Below are 15,219 nucleotides of genomic sequence, written 5' to 3'. Positions count from 1 at the left end.
GAAAACTGCTGGGACCGCTAGAAAAGGTGGCTGTGAACCCAGATGGAAACTAGGGTCGTGTTCATTAGGGCACACTGTAAGAAAACACTAAGCATTTCAGTTCCTTTCCTGTTTTTCCAGTTCTCTTTAAAAGCTTTCCACAGTTGAATTCACTAGAGACACAAAGCAGGTACTATTTGAATTTGTCCAATAAGAAACACTTCCATTTTCCGTTGCATTGTGGTTTTCATACGGTGTGCCCTAATGAATACGGCCCATGTCGTCTTGGGACTGTCAGGCGCCTGTCTTTTTCATTCAACGTGATCACTTTACAAGTCCTAATGAACCATGTACATCAATAAGTTCCGGATTCCACAAAATAACTGTCAATGTCAGTTGTACAACTGATTTAATATCTATGTAATAACAAACTTAAAAATTCCAGAGCACAATTACACTTCCACATGTGAGGGATACAACAAAATCCCATTCTTTAAAAATATAAAAATAAGACACTGGACACATGCTGTATGAAATGCAATAAATAGTTATAAAAATTAATGGGGGGAAAAAAATGGGCTGTGTTTTAAAGAGAGAATTTGAAAAACAGGAGTCCAGTCAAGATGGRCCATTTCTCCTCCATCTTCCTTCTAATGTGACGCATGCATTATGATGCCTCAGAAACGGTGTGACCCAATGACTTTTCTTGTGGGGGCCTTCTTCAAAAGGTTTCTGCTCCCAACTGAGGTTGAGCTACATTGCTACTGTTACAGCTAATGTCCGGTATCTGGTCCGCAAACGACTGTGTCATCCACTGGTCGTATGGCATGTGGTTCAATGGTGTAGCTTGGGCTTGGTCCTTACTGGGCATTGCTGAAAGGAGTATAAAAATTAAAAACAATTATTCAGATGTAAAAATGGTATCCACGAGTTCATCTAGATAAAGGGCTTCATCTGACTCTGGGTCAGTAGATAAAGGGCTTCATCTGACTCTGGGTTCAGTAGGATTAAAGGGCTTCATTCTGACTCTGGGTCAGTAGATAAAGGGCTTCATCTGACTCTGGGTCAGTAGATTAAGGGCTTCATTGCCTAAATCCTGAAGTAACCCTTTAACAAACCAACAGCTGTATGAATAGTGATGACAAGTCGTTCATCTTTCGGGTCTATTTTCCTATCAGCCGAGAAGCACTAACGAAAGACACAAAAAACACTCTTCAGAAACTTGCTCTCACCGGTCTCTTTGGTGGAGGAAATGTTGCAGTAGCTTGTGCTTTGCCTTGCCTCCTCGCGCTCCCCGTCGCAGGTCTCGTACTCAGGATCCACCTGCTCCTCCTTGATGGCCATCCTCTTAGCATCCTCTGTAGCAGTGATACAGGAAATACAACATTACTGATCAACAACACTGCTCTTCAATACGATTGCCAATCTAGAGAGCATACCCTCATTTATCCTTTGAATGTACACCACATGACTGAATATAATTGGTGTAACATGAAGCGCACGATGGCATCCTTATCAATGGCAATATATTCAGTATATATCAGAGATTCAGTTAACGGCTTTCTCATGTTCGTTCTGAAATAGCAGCGTGAACGAGACTTTGAAGTGTGGCAACGCTTAACTTAACTCCGTCGTGACCATTATTTTACCTTTGGCAAGTCCCAAGTCGAAGTGGTACTCAGTCTCTTGCACCTCGCGGGCCACTGAGACCACACCTTTGATCTTGTCCCGTATCTCCTTCAGCTTGATGTAGAAGTGAACCTTGTCCTGAGCGCGGGGGAACTGGGCACAGCGGGGGCTTGACGAAGGCATCAAGTAGCACACCTGGGATGTATGCAATGAGTGAAGACATTCGCAACGTTGCAGGTAGAAATGTGTGGAGCCGACACGGCTCACAGCTCTACGTGACATTACGCTAAACTTGATCTACAATACATTTCTAGCGGAATCTATAACGTTGTACCCTCTTGAACAGACCCCAAAACAACAGTAGGAACAGACAATGAGAGAATGGATACAAATATGTGCGACTAGTTACTATCCTGAACAAAAATATAAAAACGCAACATTCAACAATTTCAAAGATTTTAAGGAAATCCGTCAATTGAAATAAATTCATTAGGCCCTAATCTATGGATTTCAGATACTTTGGAAAAAAAGGGGGGGGGCGTGGATCAGAAAACCAGTCAGTATCTGGTGTGACCACCATTTGCCTCATGCAGCGTGACATCTCCTTCAAAATAGAGTTAATCAGGCTGTTGATTGTGCATTGTGTTTTCCCACTCCTCTTCAATTGGCTGTGCGAAGTTGCTGGATATTAGCAGGAACTGGAACACGCTGTCATACACGTTGATCCAGAGCAATGCTCAATGGGTGACATGTCTGGTGAGTATGCAGGCCATGGAAGAACTGGGACATTTTCAGCTTCTAAGAATTGTGTACAGATCCTTACGACATGGGGCCGTGCATTATCATGCTGAAACATGAGGTGATGGCAGTGGATGAATGGCACGACAATCTCTGTGCGTTCAAATTGCCATCGATAAAATCGAGTTGTGTTCGTTGTCAGTAGCTTATGCCTGCCCGTACCATAACCTCACCATGGGGTACTCTATTCACAATGTTGACATCAGCAAACTGCTCGCCCACCTGTCAGGTGGATGGATTATCTTGGCAAAGGAGAAATGCTCACTAACAGGGATGGAAACAAATTCGTGCACACCACGAAATAAGCATGTGTGTATGGAACATTTCTGGGATCTTTTATTTCAGCTCATGAAACACGGGATTAACACTTTCTTTACATGTTGTGTTTATATTTTGGTTCAGTGTATTTTGGTAAAACTACTTACTGTTTCGGTTTCTGGGATTTTGTACGGCTGTAAGCCAAACTCGAGTTTCTTTGCCTTCACTCCAAAGATCTCTTTGCTGAAAATTTCGTAAATACCTGCCGAAGAAGAGTAATTTAACCTTTATTTAACTAGGCAAGTCAGTTCAGAACAAATTCTTATTTACAATGACGACCTACACCGGCCAAACCCGGACGACGCTGGGCCAATTGTGCGCCGGCCCTATGGGACTCCCAATCACGGCCGATTGTGATACAGCCTGGATTTGAACCAGGGTGTCTGTAGTGACGCCTCTAGCACTGAGATGCAGTGCTTTAGACCGCTGTGATACAGCCTGGAATCAAACCAGACCGTAATGCAATGAATATCATCATGAAATGATGTAGGTCAAACTTTTGTCGAAATGACAAGTATTTCTGTTTTTATCTGTAAAAGACAAAACAAACTATAATTGTAATTACTGATATGCTCTATAAAAATGTGCTCACATTTTCCATTGAAAGCTGCGATTAGTGGCTTGTATTTCTTCAGCTTCTCCACCAATTGCCGGCCTCCTTCACGAAACTCTTTGCTGTAGAAATAGTAACAAAGTTAGCCTAGACAATGAACCAATAACCATGACGACAATTGTAACTAGAAAGAAAATGCATCATGGATGTTTAATGACATCTGTGCTTTTTTTATTACTATAGGTTTATTACTATAGGTTTATTACTATARGTTTGACACCTTGAGAGGTCTTTGCTTCCTGGCGTTGTCCTCTCCACCATGTTGGTAAAGCCAATGCCATACTTCTCCGGCAGGCTCAGATCGTGCATGTGGTTGAGCTGCTCATCAGTAAGACCAGAGAGGAACAGGCATTTCCCTAAGGTCCAAAACAAAAACAAGCTCAATCACTTTCCTTATAATGTTACTAATAACGTGGGTTGTGTTCACTAGGCACAAAACGGAAGAAAGCGTTCTAAAACGAGTCAAAGAGAGAGGTACCGTTTGAACTCGTCCAACAAGACTGGCTTGTTTTTTTATTTTCTTCCGCTGCACAATGTTTTGCTTCGTTGTGCCCTAATGAACATGACCCTAATCAGGCAGTCAGTATGTGGTATTACAGTACTCTGTATGTATGTATGGAAATAGAAGTGAGTGCTACGTACAGAAATGGTTTCCTGGGTTTGGGTAATGTCGTCCCTTGTAGGCTGACAACAGTCCTGGATTGATACCAATCTGAGAAAGGGATCATAAATTCTTATTATTGCAAAATGCTAGAGACTGAAGAGTCATTTTTGATTTGATTCAAATTCACAACACACGTAGTACATGGGTTTAATCTAATGAAAAGTTGTGTTTGATCCAATGGGCTATCATTAGGGTAGAATGGTGTGTGTATTCCAGGGGCTATCATCAGGGTATAATGGTGTGTGTATTCCATGTGCTATCATTAGGGTAGAATGGTGTATTCCAGGGGCCATCATCAGGGTAGAATGGTGTATTCCATGTGCTATCATCAAGGTTAGAATGGTGCATTCCATGTGCTATCATTAGGTAGAATGTGTGATTCCATGTGCTATCATTAGGTAGAATGGTGTATTCCATGTGCTATCATTAGGGTAGAATGGTGTATTCCATGTGCTATCATTAGGTAGAATGGTGTATTCCATCTGTGCTATCATTAGGGTAGAATGGTGTATTCCATGTGCTATCATTAGGGTAGAATGGTGTATTCCATGTGCTATCATTAGGGTAGAATGGTGTATTCCATGGGCTATCATTAGGGTAGAATGGTGTATTCCATGGGCTATTATTAGGGTAGAATGGTATATTCCATGGGCTATCATTAGGGTAGAATGGTCTATCATTAATAATGGTACAGATAAAAATATATATAATTGGGCCAAACTTTACATAAACAGCCCTACTCAACATCACCAGTCTGAAAATGTCACAAATTAAATGTTAAAACTCACTATCAAAATGTCCAGGTTATGGTCAATAATGTCTGGCAGGGTTTTGGCCATAACCTCGTCCACTGACATGCCATTGAAACGGTTAAGGGTCCTTTTGGCTTTCTTCAGGGCCTCTGCCTGATCGTAGTCCTCCTGCGGTTGGCCCTCCCCCGGCTTCTGTTTGGGAGGCCGACCTCTCTTTCTCTTCCCTGGCGTCGGAGCTAAAAGACAGAAAATGAACAGGTTTGCGGGGGAATCCATTTGAGGCGAGGTGCAGAATCGCAAATCTTGATCACATAATGAGTGGTTCTCCGGGAAGCAAAATGGGGATTTATAAAAATCAGTGATCCTGTGCAGTCCGACTGCAATGTAGTCAATCTCAGACACGCCCAATGATTCTGTGGAAGGTGCTGGACAAATATAATCGGATTGATTACTGGAACAGCACCGCGTGAGGATAGATCAGTTCATGTTAACACCAGGGTGGTGGGGACTGGGGAAATGTGTGTACGCAGAGGAGAGAGCGCACGACAAATAAAGCTGTACAAATATTGACCACGCAAACATGGCAGACGGCATGGCTAAGTAAGGGGGTGGGGGCGGTCATCACATACCTTGTGATGTATCCACAGGCTGATCGTGTTGGACGATTGGCTCTTGATGGAAGTCGTGAAGGAAGTCCAGCTCTTGGTGGACAGGGAGGTCCTGGTGGACAGACAGCTCCGTCATGACCCGGTCCTCTCTGGATCCCTCCATGTAATGACCCATATGACCCGTGTTATGGTACTGCATCACATGTTGAGCTTGGGGGTGCTGCTGGGTGGACTGGTACCTACAGATCCAGAAGACAAAAGAAACAGACTGGGGTGACACCATCTTCTTTTGTTTTCAAATGGGGTTTGTCCAGAGAGGTGACAAACCGGAAGACAAAGAAATGACTGAGGGTCCATAGAGAAACGGTTCATGCTCCTAGGAACCCAGTATATATATGAGTTTACATCAACAAATATGACAGCAACCTTCATAGAATACATTTCACACACACATTGGTTTGACGTCTCATGTTTCCTGGTCAGAAAACATTCATGGCCCAACTTTTGTGTTTGACATGGGTGTGTGTGCTATTAATGATCATGTTGTAAGGATGCATGTGTTTTAACGTCTAGGATTACTTTACTTAAATGTAAATGGCCTATCAATGACATGTTACCTCACTCTGCATCCATAGAGTAACTTTGCATATAAACTTCCAATCAGTTTTTTCTTTGCAAATCATTATTTAATCATGTACATTGTACCATGTAAAAATGTCTGCCTTCCTGTCGGTCTGTCTTCACAGGATCATAATTGTTTCTTAATTTTAAAAAGTACAGTGTTGAGGGGGGGAGAAAAGCATGCTTTGTCTAATGATGACAATAATACATAGCCTGCTGTAGGCCATGGCGATAGGAACTGTTTTGACAGTTATTGCAAAATGAGCTTTATTTAATACATGTTGATGGAGACCTCCACACTGACACTCCACAACAATTGTATTTTATGCAAAACCTCCCAACACCAACGCGTTCGGAGGACAACTCACCACTGTTGGAGATAATCCGTAGGAACCGTCAGTGACGTATACTGCTTTTCTTCCATCTTTACGAGGATTTACTTAAATAAATTAACATTCATGTTGCTGTTAGCTACAATGGTATGCCCTTTTACACTGTCATTTACCACAGTAGGAGTGATTGGCAAACTATCGGCCTTTAGATTTGGCAAACTGATTGTTATCACAACACCACAAAGACGTTTGGTGGTAAAAAAAAGGGTTACAGACAACTAACATTCATTCTAGCTACTAAACAAGCTTGCTGGGAAATTGCAAGGGGAGTATATAAACGTGCTAATACAAGAGATGTTGAGTAGCGACATACCTGTTATACATATGTTTAGAATTCCTTTTTCACAAAATGTACCGATTGAGGGCGATCAATGGACCCAAAACAAAGACCATTTAGGAACATTGGGGTGAAGCGTCTTTTCAGTTTATTGTTAGCTTTACCCTAACAAAAGTATTTGCGTTGTCGCCGCCTACTGGGTCGGAGTGTGGAGCTCACATCATTAATCCACTCTAAATTAAATCAAATTGTATTGGTCGCGTACACATATTTTGCAGATGTTATCGCGGGTGTAGCGAAAATCTTATGTTCGACAGTGCAGTAATGCCTAACAATACACCCAAATCCCCAAAATACATATAAAGGAATTAAAATTAGAACGAGCAATGTCAGAGTCTGGAATATAAATAGATATGTATATGATGGTGTGTATAGACACGATGGACAGTATATGAATAAAACATTTGTGTACAGCAGTAGTTATAGGATGAGCCTTGACTAGAATACAGTACATACATATGACGTTTATTATTATTATTAAACCTTTATTTAACCAGGAAGGGCTCATTGAGATTTAAAATCTATTTTTCAAGGGCGTCCTGGCCAAGATAGGCAGCACCAAGTCATTACAAAAATTACAGACAAACAACATGAAAAACTACAAGTAATCTAGTAAAAACCATAGAATTCACAAGAGTATAACAATATCAAAAACAGCAAATTAAAAACATTGACAGGTCAGGGAATCAGTCTCAAAATCCTTCATCAGTGTTTTAAAAACACCAATCGGGACAAGTTCTTCCAGTTTAAAAGTATTTTGTAAGACGTTCCAAGACGATGGCGCAGAGTACATAAAAGCCCTTTTACCAAATTCAGTTTGGACATTTGGAACAGTTAGCAGGATAAAGTCYAGCGAACGAAGAGAGTACCCACCACATTTCTGAACAATAAAAATGCCCAAATTAAAAGGTAGTAAACCCAAAATGGCTTTGTAAATAAAAGTATACCAGTGACTGAGCCTACGAGTGACTAGAGCAGGCCAGCTAACCCTGGTATACAAAGTGCAGTGGTGCGTAAGTGTTTTGCATTTTAAAATAAATCTCAAAGTGCCATGGTAAAGGGTGTCAATTGATCTCAAACACTGAGCGGAAGCATTCATATATAAAATATCCCCATAGTCTAGTAAAGGCATAAATGTAGCTGATACTAGCCTCCTGAATTCAAAAGAAAAACGTTATGTAAACACTATTAAAGTGACGAGTACTCAATGATAATGAATACTAGGGCATAGGGCAGCAGTCTCGAGTACCGGCTAGTAACAGTGACTAAAGTTCAGGGCAAGGTACTGGGCGGAGGCCAGCTAGTGGTGACTTTTTAACAGTCTGATGGCCTGGAGAAGTCCCACCTGCACTGTCTCCGCCTTCTAGATAGTAGCAGGGTGAACACGCTGTGGCTTGGGTGGCTGAGGTCCTTGATGATCTTGTTGGCCTTCCTGTGATACCAGGTGCTGTAGATGTCCTGGGGGGCAGGCACCACCCCCTGGAGAGCCCTGCGGTTAAAGATGCCTTACCAGGTGGTGATACAGCTCAACAGGATTTTTTATTTTACTAGGCAAGTCAGTTAATAACAAATTCTTATTTTCAATGACAGCCTACCGTTAACTGCCTCGCTCAGGAGCAGAACGACAGATTTTTACCTTGTCAACTCAGGGATTCGATCTTGCAGCCTTTCGGTAACTAGTCCAACGCTCTAACCACTAGGCTACCAGCCGTTCCATTGAGGATGCTCTCAATGGTGCATCTGTAGAAGTTTGTAAGGGTTTTAGGGGCCAAGCTGGCTTTCTTCTGCCTCCTGAGGTTGAAGAGGTGCTGTTGCGCCTTCTTCTCCACACTGTCTGTGTGGATGGAACAATTCAGGTTGTCAGTGATGTGTGGCCCCGTTGATGTGGATGGGGGCGTGCTCCCTCTGCAGTATTTGTATTTTTTTGTATTTATTAGGGATCCCCATTAGTTCCTGCCAAGGCAGCGGCTACTCTTCCTGGGGTTTATTATGGATCCCCATTAGTTCCTGCCAAGGCAGCGGCTACTCTCCTGGGGTTTATTATGGATCCCATTAGTTCCGCCAAGGCAGCGGCTACTCTTCCTGGGGTTTATTATGGATCCCCATTAGTTCCCTGCAGGCAGCGGCTACTCTTCCTGGGGTTTATTATGGATCCCCTTTCATTCCTGCCAAGGCAGCAGCTACTCTTCCTGGGGTTTATTATGGATCCCCTTTCATTCCTGCCAAGGCAGCAGCTACTCTTCCTGGGGTACAAACACATTAAGGCTCTTATATTACACATAAAACAAAGATAAAACAGTACATCATATAACACTGTCAGACCCCCACATATCCACAACACAAAATGTATAATACTCAACAATATTATAATGTACGTGTGTAGAGTGCGTGTGCTAGCGTGTGTGTGCGTATGCGCGTGTCTGTACCTGTGTGTGTGTCTCTTCACACCCGCTGTTCCATAAGGTGTTTTTTAAATCGGATTCTACTGCTTGCATCAGTTACCTGATGTGGAATAGAGTTCCATGTAGTCATGGCTCTATGTAGTACTATGCGCCTCCCATAGTCTGTTCTGGACTTGGGGATTGTGAAGAGACCTCTGGGGGTATGTCTTGTGGGGTATGCATGGGTGTCTGAGCTGTGTGCTAGTATTTTAAAACGGACACCTCGGTGCATTCAGCTTGGCAACACTTCTTACAAGAACAAGTAATGATGAAGTCAATCTCTCCTCCACTTTGAGCCATGAGAGATTGACATGACATGCATATTATTAATGTTGTTATCTCTCTGTGTACATTTAGGGCTCCAGAGTGGTGCAGTGGAATAAGACACTGCATCTCAGTGCAGTACTTGGTTTGAATCCAGGCTGCATCACATCCGGCCGTGACTAGGGAGTGCCATAGGGCAGTATAGAATTGGCCCAGGGTTGGCTGGGGTAGGCCGTCATTGTAAATAAAAATTAGTTTTTAACTGACTTGCCTAGTTAAATAAAGATTAAAAAACAACAACAACAAAAAACATTTAAGGGTCAGCCGTGCTGCCCTGTTCTAAGCCAATTGTAATTTTCCTAAGTCCCTCTGTGTCACCTGACTACACGACTGAAACGTAGTCAAGGTGCGACAAAACTAGGGCCTGTAGGACCTGCCTTGTTGACAGTGTTGTTAATAAGGCAGAGTAGCGCTTTATTAGGGACAGACTTCTCCCCATCTTAGCTACTGTTGTAAACATTTTTGACCGTGACAGTTTACAATGCAGGGTTAATTCAAGCAGTTTAGTCACCTCAACTTGCTCAATTTCCACATTATTCATTACAAGATTTAGTTGAGGTTTAGGGCTTAGTGAAAGATTTGTCCCAAATTCAATGCTTTTAGTTTTAGAAATATTTAGGATTGAACTTATTCCTTGCCACCAATTCTGAAACTAACTGCAGCACTTTGTTAAGCGTTGCAGTCATTTATGTCACTGTAGGAGCTGATGTGTATAGAGTTAAGTCATCTGCATGCATAGACACACTAGCTTTATTCAAAGCCAGTGGCATGTCATTAGTCAAGATTGAAAAAAGTAAGGGGCCTAGGGAATTCCTGATTCTACCTGGATTATGTTGGAGAGGCTTCCATTAAAAGAACACCCTCTGTTAATGTATAATGACTACATCACTGTCCATCCCTCTCCTGTATAGGTAACTGATTGGTCCTCTCGGGCTGATTTGAAGATGCCTGCCGGTGTATCTTGGCCTCGGTACCTGCGGATGTTTGGTGCCGGTGTACTATCCATGTTCGCCGGAACAGAGGTTATCCATCATTACTACAGACCCAATCAGGTAAGCACGGGAACATCACCCTATCCGTCCTCGTGTGCTTTTTACATTATATGACCACATGTATTGTAAAATGAAAAGGTCCACGTTGTCTTTGTGTTTTGCATACTTGTTGATAAAATCATACATGGAAATGTATTGCTTGAAAATGTTGCTGATACTCCAATGTGATGCATACGCGGTTTCATTTCCCTTCGCCAGACTTTTCCAGAAATCCCTCCCAAACCTGGCGAGTTGAGGACAGAACTGCTGGGCAGAGAAGAGGCTGCTGCGGCTGAACAGAGACAGTGACCCTTTCGGGGGACGTGTTTTTTCATACAGTATCTTGCTCCAGAGCAATCCATGTACATATTGTACATGCTCAAACCACAACAAAGGAGACAATTATGAATAGAAAATAGGATGTGCATGTGCGTGTGTATCACATATGTAATGGCATATGACATTTGGCGTAAATGTACCTGTGCCAATACTATTCAAAGTTGCATCAGGCAATGATGGGTTCACATGGCTGGTTGGAGCCTCTCATTGAGCTCAGGAGCCTCTCATTGTGTTTTTTTGGAGCCATACACCATGACAGCGCAATACACAAGGGGTGGAACAGTGGCAAAGGTACCCACAGGACAAACAGAATAATATTAGTCTGAGGAGAGATTAAATAGCATTAATACAACACAAATAATTCAAAACCCCCCTTTAGTTTATTATTCTAATAGAGGGCACAAATTCTAATACTTGTCCACTAATTGCCAATAATTGGACAAAGGATCATAAATTTGTATAAATGTAGCCATGAATAACTTATGAGGTGTTGAGGATAGGACTACTTGCAGAGTAGGTGCCCCTTTACTTGTACTTGATGTGAGAGACATAAAAGTGATCTTCAGTTTAGACCATGTCTTCTGATGGGATCACTCCTGCCTTGATACATGCTCTGTGAAGGATGTCAGCTATAGATACTGCACAGACTAGTATGAATTTGTCACAAACTGTATGTGTGTATGTAAAATTCAGTGTTCTTTTTTTTTAAATCAGCGGATGTGAACACATGTTTTTTTGTGTTTTTGCTTTAATAGATGATATAAGAAAAAAATCAGGTCCACACACGTAAGGATTCTGAGAAAGGGCGTCATTCACCAAATATATTTCAAAATGTGAGCTTCATTATTTATTAATAAAAAAGTATTCTTGTTATCATCATTCTGATCAGAGCACAAGAAGAGCAGCTGCCACATGATAGAAATATAATTAATTATATATCTGTGTCCGTGACCACCTGGCGTATCCATAACAATCAATGTAGCTAGCTAAATATTATTTTCACACCGCAAGTATGGCAATATCTAGGAGAACTCGTGGAGACAAGCATGCTCGTCTTTTACAGACCAGTTTAGACTTATTTTAAATGATTTTCTAACATTTTCTTCCTATCATGTTTGCTGGTTTAAAGTACAAAAAAAAAGTAAGCTAGCCTGCTGCTGCTAACGCTAACTGCACTGATGGCTTGACTGACTAAGGCTGGAGAGCGGGACTTCAAAACAAAATACACTAGCATCCTCTTTGGCAACATTAGTTAATGAATTCACCCCCCAAATCATGTTTTTTCTTTCACCTTCTTGTGTTTTGTACTCTTCTTATACTGCAGTGTTGTTTTTCACCCAGGATTTACTAGTTTGATGAATAGAAGGGATGAAGGATACGAGTATGACTTTGTGGAATATTGACACATGACATACACTACTGGGCCAAAGTTTTAGAACACCTACTCATTCAATAGTTTCTTTATTTTTTACTATTTTCTACATTGTAGAATAATTATGAAGACATCAAAACTATGAAATAACACATATGGAATCATGTAGTAACCTAAAGTGTTAAACAAATCCAAATATATATTATATTTGAGATTATTCAAATAGCCACTCTTTGCCTTGATGAGAGAATGGCAGTAGTGTGCAAAGCTATCAATTAGCTCCACCTGGAATGCTATTCCAACAGCCTTGAAGGAGTTCCCACATATGCTGAGCACTTGTTGGCTGCTTTTCCTTCACTCTGTGGTCTGACTCATCCCAAACCTTCTCAATTTGGTTGAGGTCAGGGGATTGTGGAGGCCAGGTCATCTGATGCAGCACTCCATCACTCTAATTATTGGTAAAATAGCCCATACACAGCCTGGAGGTGCCTTGGGTCATTATCCTGTTGAAAAACCATCCGTTCACTCACACCGGATCATCCGTTCACCCATACCGCTTCTCACAACAGCGTTTGGAACCAAAATCTCCAATTTGGACTCCAGACCAAAGGACAAATTTCCACCGGTCTAATGTCCATTGCTCGTGTTTCTTGGCCCAAGCAAGTCTCTTATTATTATTGGTGTCCTTTAGTAGGGGTTTCTTTGCAGCAATTTGACCATGAAGGCCTGATTCACACAGTCTCCTCTGAACAGTTGATGTTGAGATGTGTCTGTTACTTGAACTCTGAAGCATTTATTTGGGCTGCAATTTCTGAGGCTAGTAACTCTAATGAACGTATCCTCTGTAGCAGAGGTAACTCTGGGTCTTCCATTCCTGTGGCGGTCTTCATGAGAGCCAGTTTCATCATAGCGCTTGATGGTTTTTGCGACTGCACTTGAAGAAACATTCAAAGTTCTTGAAATTTCCAGGATTGACTGACCGTTTCTCTTTTCTTATTTGAGCTGTTCCTGCCATAATATGGACTTGGTCTTTTACCAAATAGGGATATCTTCTGTATACCAACCCTACCTTGTCACAACACAATTGATTGGCTCAAGCGCATTGAGAAGGAAAGAAATTCCACAAATTAACTTTTAAGAACGCACACCTGTTAATTTAAATGCATTCCAGGTGACTACCTTATGAAGCTGGTTGAGAGAATGCCAAGAGTGTGCAAAGCTGTCATCAAGGCAAAGGATGGCTATTTGAAGAATCTCAACTATAAAATATATTTTGATTTTAACACATTTTTGGTAACTACATGATTCCAAATGTGTTATTTCATAGTTTGATGTCGTCACTATTATTTGTCACGACWTCCGCCGAAGTTGGTCTCTCTCCTTGTTCGGGCGGCGTTTGGCGGTCGACGTCACCGACCTTCTAGCCATCTCCGATCCACTTAATTTTCCATTGGTTTTGTCTTGTCTTCCATCACACCTGGTTCCAATTCCATCAATTACATGTTGTGTATTTAACCCTCTGTTCCCCCCCCATGTCCTTGTCCGTAATAGTTTGTTGTAGTGCTTGTGCACGGTATGCTGGTATTTACCGGGTTTTGTTTGACCCATTTATTGTATTGTTCTGTTGATGGTGGTTTATGGTTATTAAACACAACCGTTGTATATCAGTTTCTGCTCTCCTGCGCCTGACTTCTCTGCCTCCAGTAGCATCGCATTACATTATTCTACAATGTAAAAAATTAAGAAAAACCCTTGATTAAGTGTTCCAAAACTTTGGACCGGTAGTGTACATATCTTTTCCCATCTTCTGTGCTGTTTCTACTACAGAGAGACCAAGAGTTAAATCACACATCTTGAACTGTTAAGAATGTCCAAAATCCGGTCACTGGATTGCCCAAGCCTGTTCAATGACACAAACTTGGATACCATTTTTGGAATCTTTGACCCTACCAAATAAGGGCACATCACTTTTGTTCAATACATGGAGGGGGGGGGGTAATAGAAATGGTTCCTTTGATAATTTGCATGGCAATGGCCCAGAAACCATTTGGATGTGAAAAGACAGTGGGACAACTACCTACTGTATCAGATAAGTGCATCAAAAACAAGTGGGGACAATGAGATTCATCCAAAAGTTGGGGGGGGGGGGGCAGACCGATGATTCGGCCCTATATAAATCTATACATAATCTCTCGTTGACAGACGCACGTAACATATCTGACGCAATTACGCAAAATTTTACTTCTGGGTTTCTGAGATTAGCCACCCCAATGTTTACAATAATTCATCACTCCTGAAGAAAACACTCACTCAACATACTATGCATGATTTTGTTCCGCAGCATTAACCACTCAGGGGATAATGAATTTTTTATGAGTATCCTGAAGTATCTCTCGAAGGTTCCTATCGCAGGAAACCTTCGAGAGAGACGTAAAATCGATCTCTTTTCAGTCAAACATAAACCCGTTATTTATTCACTGGATTAAATGTTTATTATTGTGAGATAATCTGTGATATGACTATCTTTCTGTATTTTTCCTCATTCTTTTACAGAGAAGCTCAGCAACATTTAAGTCAAAATAGTGTGTGGTATTTTGATTGATATGTCTATGATGGCGTCATGAACTCTTCATTAAAGAAAGCCATTTATTTATTACACCTTTTTATAACTAGGCAATCCAGTTAAGAACAGATTCTTATTTACAATGACGGACTACCAAAAGGCCTCCTGTGGGGACAGGGCCTGGGATTAAAAATAAAATTTAGGACAAAAACACACATCACGACAAGAGAGACAACACAACACTACATAAAGAGACCCAAGACAACAACATAGCAAGGCAGCAATGCATGACAACACAGCATAGTAGCAACACAACAACAACATGGTAGCAACACAACATGGCATTTGCACAAAACATGTTACAAACATTATTGGGCACAGACAACCGCACAAAGGGCAAGAAGGTAGAGACAATACATCACGTATTGGTGAAATTGG

General features: G+C 41.5%; 2 protein-coding genes across 3 annotated transcripts; one reads left to right on the top strand and one right to left on the bottom strand.

The window, feature by feature from the left end:
* Positions 1-359: 359 nt before the first annotated feature.
* On the bottom strand, positions 360-6,833 carry LOC111972059 (G/T mismatch-specific thymine DNA glycosylase). 2 transcript variants are annotated; one of them, XM_023998899.2, is made up of 11 exons: positions 6,688-6,833; positions 6,351-6,421; positions 5,383-5,600; positions 4,790-4,989; positions 3,980-4,049; positions 3,558-3,693; positions 3,317-3,399; positions 2,832-2,926; positions 1,629-1,803; positions 1,212-1,337; positions 360-852 (listed from the first exon to the last, which is right to left on the bottom strand). In XM_023998899.2, the coding sequence occupies exons 2-11, from the start codon at positions 6,404-6,406 to the stop codon at positions 701-703; spliced, it is 1,311 nt and encodes a 436-aa protein (XP_023854667.1). In that variant the 5' UTR covers positions 6,407-6,421; positions 6,688-6,833; the 3' UTR covers positions 360-700. The 2 variants fall into 2 exon arrangements, with proteins under 2 accessions (XP_023854667.1, XP_023854669.1); XM_023998901.2 differs by lacking the exon at positions 6,351-6,421 and having other exon boundaries at positions 6,688-6,781.
* Positions 6,834-10,397: 3,564 nt separating this feature from the next.
* On the top strand, positions 10,398-13,885 carry LOC111972145 (ubiquinol-cytochrome-c reductase complex assembly factor 6-like). The gene is made up of 2 exons (XM_023999019.2): positions 10,398-10,528; positions 10,727-13,885. Exons 1-2 carry the CDS (start codon positions 10,421-10,423, stop codon positions 10,814-10,816), a joined length of 198 nt encoding a protein of 65 aa, XP_023854787.1. The 5' UTR covers positions 10,398-10,420; the 3' UTR covers positions 10,817-13,885.
* Positions 13,886-15,219: the final 1,334 nt, after the last annotated feature.

The sequence above is a fragment of the Salvelinus sp. IW2-2015 genome, linkage group LG13 (genome assembly GCF_002910315.2).
Source record: "Salvelinus sp. IW2-2015 linkage group LG13, ASM291031v2, whole genome shotgun sequence".
Lineage (NCBI taxonomy): Eukaryota > Metazoa > Chordata > Actinopteri > Salmoniformes > Salmonidae > Salvelinus > Salvelinus sp. IW2-2015.
Note: the sequence above shows the minus strand (reverse complement) of the source record. Positions and strands in the feature narration are given on the sequence as shown.